Consider the following 14,804-nt stretch of genomic DNA (forward strand, 5'->3'; position numbering starts at 1 on the left):
AAGTGCCTAGTGTCTACACTACAGAAATAAACTGAATTGAATTGAGAAATGACAAGTCTGAAGTTACATATTTGAAAAAAGATGGAAAGATGGTAAAATGTTTTTAATCCCACCACTGGCACATTGAATAAACAATTATTTTGCTTCTTCTACATTTTTTGTCAATTTTTCTGGAGGTTTCCAGAATGGTGCTATGTAAAATGTTTAAGCAAAATTCAAGATTTCTATTTCAGAAATCATTCTGACACTTAAGCTTAAAGTGCAATTAGTAAGAAATTCAGGTTTGTCTAGTTTCAGTTACAGTAGTTGTGCATATTTGGATTCACGCCTGTAAATATACAACCACACTGAAATAGATTTTTGTGTAGTTTCTATGCAGTTTACTATTCCAACACATTTTTTGTACCTTTAAGTAGTACCTATGGTGCGTCGCCCCATGATAGCTTTCTTTGTATTTCTTTCTGGTCTCAACAGAATTATATAACATTTGGGTCCAAACAGCGCCACCAAAAGGCCAAAGCTGGAGGCCAGGATTGCAAACACCTCCACTGCATCTGCATGTTTTCCTGGTGAGCTGATATAAGCAGGTATGAAGGCCACCCACACTGCACAGAAAATTAACATGCTGAAAGTGATGAATTTGGCTTCATTGAAGTTGTCAGGAAGATTCCTTGCCAAAAATGCGATCAGAAAACTGAGAATGGCTAGTAAGCCGATATAACCAAGTAACACTGAAAAACCGACAGCAGAGCCAACTACACACTCATAAACTATCTTATCATTGTGGTATTTGGTGTTTTTATGTGGAGAAGGGGAAAAAGAGATGAGCCAAGCAGTGCAGATTGCTGCCTGGACAGATGTGAGAACTAGAACTGTTCCCCTCTGCTGTGAAACACCAAACCATTTGAGACTGGCTTCACCTCCTGGTTTGGAGGATTTGAAAACCGCCAGAACCACCATAGTTTTAACCAGGATGCATGAAACACAAAGCACAAAGCTGATTCCAAATGCTGCATGTCTCAGCTGACATGTCCATAGTCTGGGTTGTCCAATAAACAGCAGAGAACATAGGAAGCACAGTTTAAGTGAAACCAATAGTTGGAAACTTAGTTCTGAGTTGTTGGCTCGTACTATAGGTGTACTACGGTGATAGATGAAGATTCCTAGAACAACGGTGCAGATAAATGTCCCCAGCAATGAGGCTGCTGTCAAACAGATCCCTAAAGGTTCCTGATAGGAGAGGAACTCGGTTTTCTTAGGAACACAGTGATCTCTCTGTGGGCTGGACCAGTAATCTTCTGGACAGCTGAAGCACTCCAAGGAATCTGACAAAAATTAGAACACATTGTGATTCATACAGTCGTATGAAAAAATGAACCTCATTTAATGCAGTCAAGAAAAGATTTAAATAAAAATGGATTTTCTTGCTAAGGGGAAACGTTAGGGCACCCTACCCCCAATAGCTATTATTGCCCCTTTACCTGAAAAAAAAACTTTACTGAAATACTTCATGAAAATGCATCCATCTTTCAGTCTCTGACATTTGACAGGGGAAACATTGCCCTACTCCTGACTATCAGCTGTAAGATATTTGAGGGGTTTCTTCAATGTATAACTTCATTCAATTTCTCAGTGAAATTAAGATCTAGGCTTTGACTCAGGCCAAGATTTTTTAATTCTCTGCTAGTCATTGACTGATTTACTGCTGTGTTTTGGGTCATTGTCATGTTCCAGGGTCATGTTCAGCTTCAGATTTAACTTTTTTAACAGATGTTCTCAAATCTTCCTCTGATACATGGTTAATGGTGATATTGTAGGGTTTTGGGCGAGTTCTCTTTGCTTCTTGAGGTCTACTTTTAGGGTGTACCCACTTAGATGCCAGACTTAAGCATGCCGGCAGGTTTTTAATGTCCTCCACTTGTAGAGTATTTACATAGAGAGAAATGGCTGATTTCAGATTCTTTTAAGACCTCTTCCAATCTCTAACCACACTCATAAACTGATATAATCTTATCTCTGAAGGCCTCAGACAACTCTTCTGATTTTACAATGGTGTTTACTCTCACTTCAACGATCTGAAAAAACACAAACTGATCGTCGGAGGTTTTAAACATGACAAACCTCAGTAGAAATGCTAAGTAACCCCATTTGACCTATGTGTAATTGTAGCCATTTCAAGTGAAAATTTTGAAATGCCTTTTCTTCAACTTTTAATGTTTATTTATAGAACTTGTATTGTTTTATTGATATTAAATATCCATATGTCCTTGTATGGCTGTTAAAGGGTGTCCTACTTTTTTCACACCTGTATACACTGTGATATTAATAAAACAATGCTCTATACCTAAAAACTTAAATATAGACACTTACTGGTCTTATTATTGACCTTTCCCTCAGAGCAGAGGGTGCAGTCAAAACAGCACTTAGGTTCCCCCTTCTTTCTCACCATGCGGGTACCTGGAGGACAGACCGTGCTGCACACTGAACGGGGTGGCTGTGAAAGAAAAGTAAGTACATGTGACTCTATTTTAAACTACCTTCATGAGCTATTAGAATGAAAAAAGGAAGAGATACCTTTTTGGATTCAAAGTTCCAGAAGATTTTGTCTCCATCAAGTACGAGTTGTTCACCACTGTATGCCGACATTTTAACTTCTCCCACATTTTGAACTTCACTTCGTCCATCAGGGAGCCAAAGCCAGTTCATAACATCATATATTGGTAAAGCATCACCATTCTCATCAAATGACACTTGATCACCAAATGATGTGGTGAAATTAATCCTTTCCAGATAATGAACAAGCTAATAGAAGGCAAATGAGAGTCACAAAAAGCTGGCTGTTAAAAAACAACTTTTTTACTATGAAAGCTATATATTCAACAAATTCCAGGTCTATACATCTCAACTTGTGCCGACATTAACAGAGTAAGAACATTTTGAGCATGTCTGTTACGATTTTACAAATGTACTTGTTTATTGGTTAAATTTTGCTCTGCAATAAGAACCTGTGCACTAGTCATAAACCCGCCAAGCGTTTTTTTTTTACCTGCCATGGTTTAAGTGTTTCTAAATTGGCACAGCTGTAGTCTTCAAAAGGCCCACTTCCTGGTTTACACTGCAGCAAATCATGAAGGGCATACGCCAGTGCATACACAGCTTTGTAAACATTGTATTCAGGCCTGAGATTAGAAATGTCTAAGAACTCAGTCTCTACAGTCTTTAAATCTTCTTCTCCAGTGCAAAGTTTCCCCCCATTCTCAACCCAACCTGCTGAAGGTGATTCAAACCTACAATGAAATGTGAACTCCCAAAACTGGTTTACCTGAAATACATCAAAACTTTAAGTGAACAATGATATATCACATGTGGAAGTACTATATTGGGTGACACAGTTAAATCTTACCATGCTATTTCCGTAGCTTTTGTTGTGTTGTGTATTAGGATTTATTTCTAACAGGAAGTCCCTGATGCCCGATATCTGCCCTCGACGGATTGCGATGCCCAACGTGCCGCTAAGGTACGGCATGAGTTGAGAGGTCTGAAGCACAGCCGCTGTGGACCAGGCTTCACTCGCCAACCACTGAAGGCCTGTCAAGTTCTGTCTCACCACCTATTTATGTAAAAATATGTTGTCAAATTGTCTTTTAAATGTCTAACTCCACGTACTGTATAGAAAGAATAACTAAATGACTGATTTATTGTCTTTTATTGAGATTTGAAATCTAGGTTTGGTACAGTTAAATCATAGATATCTACACTAGAGTAAAATTTTCATTGCGCAGTTAAACAGCACAGGCAATTAAGTGTTTAAGTAAAATTTTTCTGTAATGCACATCCTTTGTTCTGATACGGTGAGAGTCGAAACAATATCCTTATCTCTGTTTAATCTAACCTCTGGATATTATGGAGCCTTTCTCCATCTTAGAACAATAATGTTAACTGTGACAGTAGGGAGACATAATAAACAGAGTAAAGGATTAGGACATGACCAAAAGAAGAAGAATCCTATAAGCTCTTTAACACATTAATATCTGTGTCTGATACTAAAGTTTGCATTCAAATATTTTCGGGTTGAAAAAAAACAAAACAAAAAAAACACCATTTATTTGGGTGCAAAATAAAAAAATCTTATCATCACGTGCGTTTATATGCACAATACCTAATTCAGAATAGAAGCACTTTGACATGTGCAGAGTTGTCAAATTGCCCCAAAACAACCGCAGTAGAAGTTGTACTTCCAATACGATGAAAAGAACCCAACAAATGCAAAAGTTTGTTGGTTCTAAGTGTTCTGAGCGCATGTTAGGCTCTTTATAATTAGCTAATTAAAAGCCATGATGTGAGTTTAGTTAAAATATTGCTTTCTTTAACAGTTTTATCTATTTTCTGTTGAAGCACTTTATCTTGAGCTTGATTGTTGCCATACAAATCAACATGTCTTCTTCTATTTGCCTAAAAGAAAGAAGCTCATTGTTCACGGAGCCAGTATTTAACAGCGCAACAATGGAAGGTTGACTGATGAGATTATTGCCCCCGATTACCTAAATGCTATCTCAGGGTACATATCTGAGCATGTTTTAAAAATAAAACTATGTGAGAATAAAACACAGATGGTTACTAATAAGATAAATGTCACTATTTGAGAATAATAACAATATATGCACCTTGAAAAACCATTTCCAAAGATCAGAAGAAAGAGAGGTGGAACATCAGCAATAATAATAATGTTGTTTTAAACCAGTTTAATCGCATACTTAATCCTGTTACATGATGTGGCAAAACTGAGGCTAGAGATCTGTATGTGGCGTGTGAAGGATATCACAAGCATACTTTTTAGGTCATGTCAGCAATTTTCATTTTACTTGAGAGTATCTAATGACTATAAAGCAATTTCACAGTAGTCCATTAAACTAAAACATAAATACCTCCTCCATGAGACTGATCAAGTGGCTTTCATGTGCAAACACAATGACCACACGAGATGTGGATTTCTTCATCACATCCACTATCCTCCTCAGCTCTGGCAGCTCGTTGCCCCATGGCAACACCTCTAAATAGGCCAGGCAGCCGTCACCAGACAGACTTAGATCAGACTGAAATGCTCTGGCAGCATTGAGCCCATAATCATCATCACTGATCAGCAATCCTACCCAAGTCCAGCCAAAGTGTTTTAGGATCTGAATCATAGCATTCACCTGAGTAGGAATTGAGTAAAAGGATTAGAGGAACTTTTCCTGAAAAAGCTGATAAAAATGTTCCATAGGAAAAATATGTTATCTGTTTTTCAGATTTTTTTCTAAACTGTGAAGCTGGTTTTCTTAATAATTCATCATCATATTTTTATTGCAAGGTTTTTACCTGGAAAGCATCACTTGGTATTGTTCTAAAGAAGGATGGAAACTTCTGACGGTCACTTAGACAGGAACATGTGGCAAAATAACTAACCTATAAAAAATACACATTGCACATCCTTAAACCAACATTATTAAACTTTTTAAAATCAAACAAATTCAAAACAGTCCAACAGAACAATTAGATGGTAAAGCTGAAAACTTACCATAGGTACTCTGTACAAACCTAAGACAGTAGAGATGGCAATAGAGCGTGTAGAGGAAGAATCCCCCACAATCCCCAGCACTGGAGGTCTTCCTTCACAACTCTCATCCATTATAATTTGCTTCTCTTGACCACTTATTAATGCCAGCGCCGCACGAAATCCAATTCCGAGTTTGACACAGTTATCGTACAGCATGTACCCCAAAGTCAGGTTTGGTAACAGCTGGGAGTTCCTGTTGATCTCATCAATTGCAAAGGCCATGGTTTGGGCCTGTCTAAATCCTAGAACATCAAAACTAAAAAAATAACACAACAGTTTAGTTCATAAAAACATAATGCATAAGGGTGAAAAGCTAAACAGAAAGACTTTTTCCCATTTTGCAGAAGTAAACAAACACACAAAAATACATTTAGAGTAATGTCTGATCACAACTTTACAGTGTGCATTCCTAATTGCTTCTCTTGCACGATGTCACGCTTACCCATAGCAGGTAGGATGCTGAGGCTCAGATGTAAAAGAGAGGTCAGGAAAGACTGAAAAAAAATTTATTTCAAATAATCCCCCCAGAATTACATCTCCAGCCTTGTGGATACCACTCAGATGAAACTGTCCTTGTGACAGACAGGAGGACAGCTGAGGAGGAGGACGGACACAGTAAAAACAGAATGAATACAACAGTAGCAAGAGCAAGCTGCACCACATTACTTTAATCTGGATGTCCCTCTCTTTAAACCTAGTCATTAGATAAAATGTTTTTTATTTTGTCACCTTCCCTTTGACTTTCAGTGTTTTCTTCTCATCCATGCCACCAATAAGAGTAGAGGAAGAGGAGTGGGCAGGACTTCAAATGTAATTCAATTTAAACTGATTTTACAAACACGCAAAATTATTATACAGCAAATGTATTACTAAAACAACCCATGCAACTTCAAATGTCAGAGCTCATCAATGTGTAATGTTATTGTTAAGGTGGAAATTCACAATAAATTAAGCTTTTCATATAAAATATAAACAGACTTTTATTTGTATGTCAAGGTTTAGTAAAAATTTAAAAACCTTTTTTATTGTATATAATACATAGATCATTCATTGTTGGAATCTAGGAAAAAAAAACTGTTTTGAAAGTTCTTGCCAATAAGCTAGAACAAGCAGAAATATACAATACAAAAAATTATTTTCAAAAGTTTAAAAACCATTGTGTTTCTTTTTATATTTCTTAAATTAAATATATTCATTGTGAAAAGTATCCATTTCACTTTATCACATCACTCAAGTTAAACTCTTAAACCATCCTCAAGATGGCAGCAGAAAACCATGACAGTCGGTGCCTGCAGGATTGGCAATAGATTTTGAAATTGTAACTTTACATGACACTACTAATATGCCCTTAACAGTCTGTTGGACAGTAAAGGTTCTCTGTGTACGACCAATACATTTTTCAGATATTTTAACTAATACATTTGTGTATTGTCGAACATCAACCTGTTTTCTATATCTGCTTTATCCTGTTCAAGGGCTGTGGGTGGGATGGGTTGTCTAGAAAGTCAATAAACAGAAGATAGGGTACTCACTGGACATGTTTCCAGTCTATTTGAAAGTCAGTAGAGAACACCATTTTTGTACACATGCACACTGTTTTATAAATTTGAGTGCTTAACATCATATTATAACTGACCATGCCAGGCTCCACATTATCCCTGATAAGTCTGGATCACATGGCATGAGTCTTTTTGCCTCCTACAGCAGTTCACAATAAACCATTTACTATCTATGTGTCTGTGCTTGGCATGTAGTCGTCTTTGCCAAATGGATGTAACCATGTAGTCCTGTGTATTTTTTGTACATTTCCAAATGTTTGTAAAGAGATCTCCAGTTAGTCCTGTAATTAGTTCTTAGACATTAGCATTAGCAACTAAGTGTGTTAATAGAAAGATTTTATTTGTAAATAAGTGCGACAAATTATCTCTCTCTCTGATTGTTTTGTATAAACAGTATCTTATTCTGGTGGTCTACACAAGCAAAATAATCAAACAACCAGTGCATTTTCAAGCAAAATTCTATTGAATCAGATAAGAAATTACAGGCACTCCCTTTTCGCTGTTGTCATCTGCTTTTTCCAAGTTAAGATTAAGTGCAAGCATGGCTGCCAGGGGTGGAGTGTTCATTAGTTGGTGCTTCATGTAAAATCCACGTAAAACAGGGCCAATACCATGCCTCAGTGTTCCTGTCAATAGCCTTAATTGTTCAACAATTACATTTATTCATGAATTGAAATGTATTTTGTATTTTGTAGCATGTCTGGCCTCTTTTACACCTTCTATATATGTAATTTCATAATGTGCTGAATGATTTAGGTTTTTGCTGTTTCTTCTAAGGCAGGTATTTCTTAATTAATATACCAATCTACTTTTACACCGTAGGCTGAAAATATACACTGTATTGCCAAAATGATTCACTCGTCGGTCTTCAAACAAGTATGAACTCGAGTGACATCCTATCTCTTATCTATAGGGTTAAATGTGATGTCTCCCCATCATTTGCAGATGTAACAGCTTCAGCTCTTATGGGAAGACTTTCCACAAGGTGTAGCAGTGTGTTTGTGGGCTTTTTGACCTTTCTTCCAGAGGTGGATTGGTGAGGTCAGATACCACTGTTCAGGTCATATCAGGTTGAGGTCAGGACCCTTTGCAGTTCAGTTAAGTTCTTCCACACAAAAAATAGCTCATCCATGTCTTGGCCTAGCTTTATGCACTGGTTCATGTTGGAAAAGCAAGGAGCCATCCCTAAACTATTGTCGACAAGGTGGAAGCATAAAAATCAAAAATGTTTTGGTGTGGTTGAGTATTAAGAGTTTATTTTACTAGCACTAAGGGGCCGAGCCCAACTTCCAAAAAAAGCACAACCAATAATCCCCTCTCAATCAAACTTTGCACTTGACACTGATACACAGAGAGGCATGATTTGTCACTCTAAATGGTAAATGGACTGAATTTATATAGTGCTTTTCTAGTCATACAACCACTCAAAGCGCTATGTAGCGCAATGTTCACAAAACCGCACTCACATTTATACATCAATATGCAAATTGGGAGGAAACGTAGGATTAAGTGACCACTCTAGTAGCACTTGCACTAATAGTAGAAAAAAATGCAGTTTTCTAAATTTGAGAGGATGAAAAAAGCTAATTGCCAAGAGGATGAGTTATGTTTTATTTTAGGTAACATTAACAACATTTCTATATTGCTCCTACATAATCATCAACAAATACAAAAAATAACCTATGATCGACCTATGATAGCCTTCTTTGTATTTCTCTCTGGTTTGAGAAGAATTAGATAACATTTTGGTCCAAACAGTGCCACCAAGAGGCCAAAACTTGAGGCCAGGATGGCAAATACCTCCACTGCATCTGCATACTTTCCTGGGGAGTTAATATAGGCAGGAACAAAAGCCACCCACACAGCACAGAAGATCAGCATGCTAAAAGTAATAAATTTGGCCTCATTGAAGTTGTTGGGAAGATTCCTCGCCAAAAATGCTAAGAAAAAGCTAAGAATAGCTAATATACCAATATATCCTAATAAAACAGCAAAACCAACAGTGGACCCGACTACACATTCATAAACTATTTTGTCATTGTAGTACTGTTTATTTTTAGAAGGAGTGGGTGAGGAAGAGACAAGCCAAGCAATGCATATAGCTGCTTGAATGCAGGTGAGAAATAAAACTGTTCCTCTCTGCTGCATTGCTCCAAACCACTTAAGATTGGCTTCACCTCCTGGTTTGGAGGCTTTGAAAACAGCCAGAACCACCATAGTTTTCACCAGGATGCATGAGACACAAAGTACAAAGCTGATCCCGAATGCTGCATGTCTCAGCTGACACGTCAACAGTCTGGGTCGCCCAATAAACAGCAGAGAACATAGGAAGCACAGTTTAAGTGACACTAGAAGCAGGAAGCTCAGTTCTGAATTGTTGGCTCGAACTATAGGTGTACTACGGTGATAAATGAAGATCCCCAGAACAATAGCACAGAAAAATGTGCCCAGCAGTGAGGTGGTTGTTAAACAAATACCAAGAGGTTCCTGATAGGAGAGGAACTCTGTTTTCTTAGGAATGCAGTGATCACGCTGGGGGCTGGACCAAAAGTCCTCTAGACAGCTGAAGCACTCCAAGGAATCTGTCAAAAAGAAGAACACAGTGAAGTAAAATCATATTCAATAAATTAGAATAGCATTCTGAAGAAAGAAATAGTGCCTTCTGAAAATAACTTTTAAGTAGGTTTTAACATACGTTTCATTAAGCCCTCATTTCTGCATTAAAAATTTTATTTTTATTGGTCTGATGTAATATTGTAATCTTAAATGTCATGTTTATATATATATATATATATATATATATATAAACAATATATATATATATAATATAATGTTTTCATTATCTGTAGGCAGAAAGTCATCATATTTAACAGAAATAGAGGGTTCAAAACATCTGTGTGTGTATAATTGATCTATATAATGTATTTCACTTAGTGAATTACTAAGGTACTAAAATAAATGAAATTATTAATAACATTCTAATTTATTGAATATGACTGTATATACAATTACCTTGATAACATATATACAAAACGTAAAAAGCATTACCACCTACTGCTCTTATTACTAATATTTCCCTCAGAACAGGGGATACAGCTGAAACAGCATTCGGGTTGCCTCCTTTCTCTGGCCATGCGAGTGCCTGGAGGACAACTTTCACTGCAAACTGAACGGATTGGCTGGGAAGTTAAAATAAATGTATTTGTAATATTGCTTAACCTAAACTCCATATAAAAGAGTTTTGCAAAAAAATACCTTCTTTAAATCTGTGTTCCAGAAGATCTTGTCTTCATCTACTGTGAGTTCTTCATCTCCAGAGTCAGACTTTTTTACTTCACCAACATTTTGAATTTTAATTTTTCCATCTGGCAGCTGCAGCCAGTTCATGACATCATATATTGGAAGGGCATCACCTTTCTCATCAAATGAGACTTGATCACCAAATTGAGTGGAGAAGTTGACCTTTTGCAAATAGTGTAATAGCTATAAATGGAGAAGAGATTTAATGAGAGATTTAAAGTAATTAATTAATCAGCCTTAACAAAAAGGTATTAATAGCTTGACATTAAATAATCTTTTAAAAAATGAATTAAATTACCTAAAGCAGTAGCTTACAAACTTTTCAACCCCTTAGTGGAAACAACACAACCATCAGCTATGTATAAAAACATTATTGGTTCGTCAACTAAGCAGGGCTATTATGACAGGAGAAACATCATCTATTGCCAGTCTATAAATTGTTTTTGTTTGCACGTCTTTGCAAGTCTTTTTTTCATCTCCCATAGGGTTTATTGCATAGGTGTGATTTTTGAGTAACGATTTCTGTCCTTCACTTTTACTTGTTGATTCGTGACCCCTAGTAGAATCCGAACCCCAACTTTGAGAACATCTGACCCACAGGACATATAGCTCATATTTGCATTTCATGAATTTGCAATTTACAAAGGACATCCTTAAGTTACTTATCACTGTAAATGAAAAATGCACCTGTGTCTCAAACTAGCGTGTTTAAAAATCCAGACTTTTCGTTTAACATTATATTGTTCTAGTGAGTAATCTGGAGTACCACAAACAAAGAGTGAGAAAATGGCTGTGCACACTATGCTTGAGAGTAGACAAAATGTTTCAGGAGAGAGAGCCTTAATCAGCAAAGAGCTTAAACACAGCAATTTAAATTAAAAGTGCAAATGATACAGCAGCAATGTACCATATGGTATATTATCCAGATTAAAGCATGTCAACCAGATTAAGAAAATCTAATCATTATGAATATGATTAGGGCTGCAGCTGATGATTATATTAGTAATCAAGTATTATACTGAGTATTCTGATGATTAATCATCAATCAAGTAATATATATATATATACATATATATATATATATATATATATATATATATGTGTGTGTGTGTGTGTGTGCGTGTGTATGTATGTATAAGCTTCTATATAAAAAAAAAACAAAACCAAAGATTATTTTAGATTTTGAGCTATGGAAAACAAATTCCTTAAGAACAATCAGGCTGTTTTAGAAATGTGTACAGGTAGATGATCACACCTGCCATGGCTCCATAGCCTCCAAACTGGCACAACTATGTCCAGAAAAAGGTCCTTTGCCTGGCTCACACTGCATCATGTCATGAAGGGCATAAGCAAGAGCATAGACTGCCTTGTAGACATTGTACTCAGCCCTGAGGTTAGAAACGTCCAAAAACTCTCTCTCTGCCAGTTCCATGTTTTCATCACCAGTGCATACAGATTCTTTATTTTCCCTATCTGCTGGATTGAATTTGCACTGGAATGTGTACTCCCAGAATTGCTTCACCTGGCCCCCATTCAGAAACATAGAAAAAATTAATTACCATCAGATTATTTTCATGTCCCATTTATGGTAGATACATTTTTAAGATTAGAATTGTACCAAGTCATTTCCATTGGTGTCATTTGTGTTAGGGCGTATTTTTAAAAGAAAGTCAATAAGCCCTGGGATTTCTCCACGCCGGATAGCAATGCCCAGCGTACCTCTTAGGTATGGTGTGAGTTCATGTGTTTGGAGAACAACTGCCGTTGACCAGGTTTCACTGGCAATCCACTGCCGACCAGTTACATTCTGCTTTGCCACCTGATAATATTAAATGCGCATCATTTGAAATTTTCATTTTCAATCAACCTGTATAAAGATTTCAGACAGAGGTGTGTACTTTTGCTGATACACCATATTTTGATTTTCTTTCAGAAACAAAACAGATGTTTGTGCCAAGCTACGTGTTTCTAGCTTCCACTTCAAACACTAAAAGTACAAGTCTAGGCACCTAATTGTTGCAGTATTTTTTTTTTACAGTAATGATTGTTTCATGCAGCAAAAAGCCTTACTCATACTGCACTTTCTAACCTCCTCCATTAGTTGAATCATGTGAATTTCATGTGCAAACACGATGACAACACGAGCTGTTGATGTCTTTATCAAGTTTACAATCCTCCTGAGTTCACCTGGGTTATTGTCCCAAGGCAAAACCTCGAGGTAAGCCAGGCAGCTATTGTCAGATCCAGCCAGGTTGGACTGGAAGGATTGGGCCACATGAAGTCCGTAGTCATCATCACTGACCAGTAGGCCAAACCATGTCCAACCAAAGTATTTTAGAATTTGAATCATGGCACGCACCTAGAGGAAAGTATAGGACTTAGGATATTAATGTTTAGACTATGTGCACTTAAAATAAAACATAAGTTTTGTCACATTAATCATACATACAATTCAGAAATAAAGTTGCAGTTAAAAGGACAGCATAAAAGAAGATATGTCTTTTGGTGGAAGTTCTTTTCTTACTCTGTTGTCTTAGACAAATATAGGTTGTCAAATGGGGAATTAGGTTTCACCTGGAAAGCATCGCTTGGGATTGTTCTAAAGACGGTAGGAAAGCGCTGCCGATCACTAAGACAAGAACATGTGGCAAAATAACTGACCTAGGAAAAAAACAGGTTGATTTAATGGAATCAGACACAAAGCATTTTAATAAATTAAAATCAGTTAATAACTTTGCATTGTAATAAAAATGTGATAATACAAAAGAAAAGCATATTAAAACTTACAATAGGCATCTTGTATAAACCCAGCACATTGGCAATTGCAATAGAAAAAGTTGAATAGTGATCACCAACAATCCCAAGAACCGGAGGGCTTCCAGAACAGTTTTCCTGAAGCACAAACTGCTCCTGTTGGCCACTGGCCAGAGATAAGGCACCACTAAATCCAATAACAAGTGCACCACAGTTATCATAAAGACTGTATCCCAATGTCAAGTTAGGAAGAAGGTTGGAATTCTTGTTGATCTCATCGACAGCAAAAGCCATGGTCATTGCATGCCTGAACCCTAAAGTGTCAAAGCTAGCACACAGAGTATCACCATCAGGATTAAAACACAATGCATCAATTTACAACCAAATGGTAAAGTAATAATCTGACAAGTTCCTGATTGCAAGTTATCACCGTAGGTTTATACTGATATATTTCAAAAGCTCTTCACAAGAGTGTTTCTTCCTTTAATTTGGAGAATTAAGGATAGTCTTAGCTTTTTTTTAACTACTTTTTAACTGTTTTTAACTCTTTTTACTATGTAGGATGTGTGTTTCTTCCTTTAATTTGGAGAATTAAGGATAGTCTTAGCTTTTTTTTTTTACTACTTTTTAACTGTTTTTACTATGTAGGATGTGTGTGATACTCACCCTTTGCAGATGGGCTGTTGTGGCTCTGATATAAAAGTCAGTTTGGGGAAGACAGACGTGTAATGGACCTCAAAGAGTCCACCTAGAACCACATCGCCAAACTTGTGCATCTCATTTAAATAAAACGTTCTCTTTAAATTACATGCCGATGGAAGAGAGGTCACATTGTTTATAAAAACAAAGTAGACACTCAAGAGTGGATGTATGTTCTGAAAAGCCAACATTATTGCCCTCATCCCTTCACATCTTTTTCTTCTCAATACAAAGTTACTGCAATTTATATGCCAACCAGTGTCATCTTTGTAGCATGATTTCCCTGCAGGTTTACAGCACCAATGAGGAATGAAGGGCCAGGACATAACACAAATGTCAAAAATTGTGTGAAAACTATACTGTATTACTGAATGTAAACAAGTCATAGACTTTTCTTCAATAAGTTGCAACATTTCGTTTATTTTTTATATTTTATTTATTTAATTGTTTATGCATGTTTTTATCCTTCATAGGATGTTGCTTTTAAATATCTATTACTCACTGTAATAGAATCCTGTTCTGGCTTTTAGTATTGTTCTGCAGCCCTCATCTGGCCATCCCTTTGTAACTTTTACAAGGTAGTTTCATGGCCTAAAAAAGCCTTGGAAACTGTACTTTTGTACAAATGTTTCCCACATGAGGAAAAAAAAAAAACGTGATTAACACCCTATAGACTTGGGTCACATATTCACTTCAAACCTCCACACAACCAAGGTGGTGTCTATTTACCACTATTGTCTAATTATGTATATGCTTCTTTCCAATCATAGTTCCATAATACACATCCATCAACAAACATGGGCCATATGCGCTTTCATAGCAAGCAGCTGGGATTAAGGAATTTAATTATTTCATTCCATTTTTATGAGTCAGATAAAATATTGTCTCGCAGTTTA

At 36.6% G+C, this 14,804-nt stretch overlaps 2 protein-coding genes across 2 annotated transcripts; both read right to left on the minus strand.

The window, feature by feature from the left end:
- Positions 1-408: 408 nt before the first annotated feature.
- LOC124884704 (extracellular calcium-sensing receptor-like) lies at positions 409-6,361 on the minus strand. The gene is made up of 10 exons (XM_047392753.1): positions 6,326-6,361; positions 6,039-6,190; positions 5,558-5,852; positions 5,359-5,445; positions 4,926-5,195; positions 3,404-3,610; positions 3,047-3,322; positions 2,575-2,802; positions 2,371-2,494; positions 409-1,325 (listed from the first exon to the last, which is right to left on the minus strand). The coding sequence occupies exons 1-10, from the start codon at positions 6,359-6,361 to the stop codon at positions 409-411; spliced, it is 2,592 nt and encodes an 863-aa protein (XP_047248709.1).
- A 2,474-nt stretch (positions 6,362-8,835) lies between these two features.
- Positions 8,836-14,000, minus strand: LOC124884553 (extracellular calcium-sensing receptor-like). Its single transcript, XM_047392519.1, has 9 exons — positions 13,876-14,000; positions 13,243-13,537; positions 13,030-13,116; positions 12,545-12,814; positions 12,074-12,274; positions 11,711-11,977; positions 10,411-10,638; positions 10,211-10,334; positions 8,836-9,737 (listed from the first exon to the last, which is right to left on the minus strand). Exons 1-9 carry the CDS (start codon positions 13,983-13,985, stop codon positions 8,836-8,838), a joined length of 2,484 nt encoding a protein of 827 aa, XP_047248475.1. The 5' UTR covers positions 13,986-14,000.
- Between the last annotated feature and the right edge of the window lie 804 nt (positions 14,001-14,804).

This window comes from Girardinichthys multiradiatus, chromosome 18 (assembly GCF_021462225.1).
Source record: "Girardinichthys multiradiatus isolate DD_20200921_A chromosome 18, DD_fGirMul_XY1, whole genome shotgun sequence".
NCBI lineage: Eukaryota > Metazoa > Chordata > Actinopteri > Cyprinodontiformes > Goodeidae > Girardinichthys > Girardinichthys multiradiatus.

Excerpts from the sequence above, each read along its gene's own strand:
- LOC124884704 (XM_047392753.1), bottom strand. The coding sequence starts at position 6,361 with ATGGATGAGAAGAAAACACTGAAAGTCAAAGGGAAG. Across the intron at positions 5,853-6,038 it reads CAGCATCCTACCTGCTATGG|TTTTGATGTTCTAGGATTTA; the intron begins GTAAGCGTGACA and ends TTATTTTTTTAG. Across the intron at positions 2,495-2,574 it reads GGAACTTTGAATCCAAAAAG|CCACCCCGTTCAGTGTGCAG; the intron begins GTATCTCTTCCT and ends TTTCTTTCACAG.
- LOC124884553 (XM_047392519.1), bottom strand. The coding sequence starts at position 13,985 with ATGCACAAGTTTGGCGATGTGGTTCTAGGTGGACTCTTTGAGGTCCAT. Across the intron at positions 12,815-13,029 it reads TCCCAAGCGATGCTTTCCAG|GTGCGTGCCATGATTCAAAT; the intron begins GTGAAACCTAAT and ends ACTTTCCTCTAG. Across the intron at positions 10,335-10,410 it reads GGAACACAGATTTAAAGAAG|CCAATCCGTTCAGTTTGCAG; the intron begins GTATTTTTTTGC and ends TTAACTTCCCAG.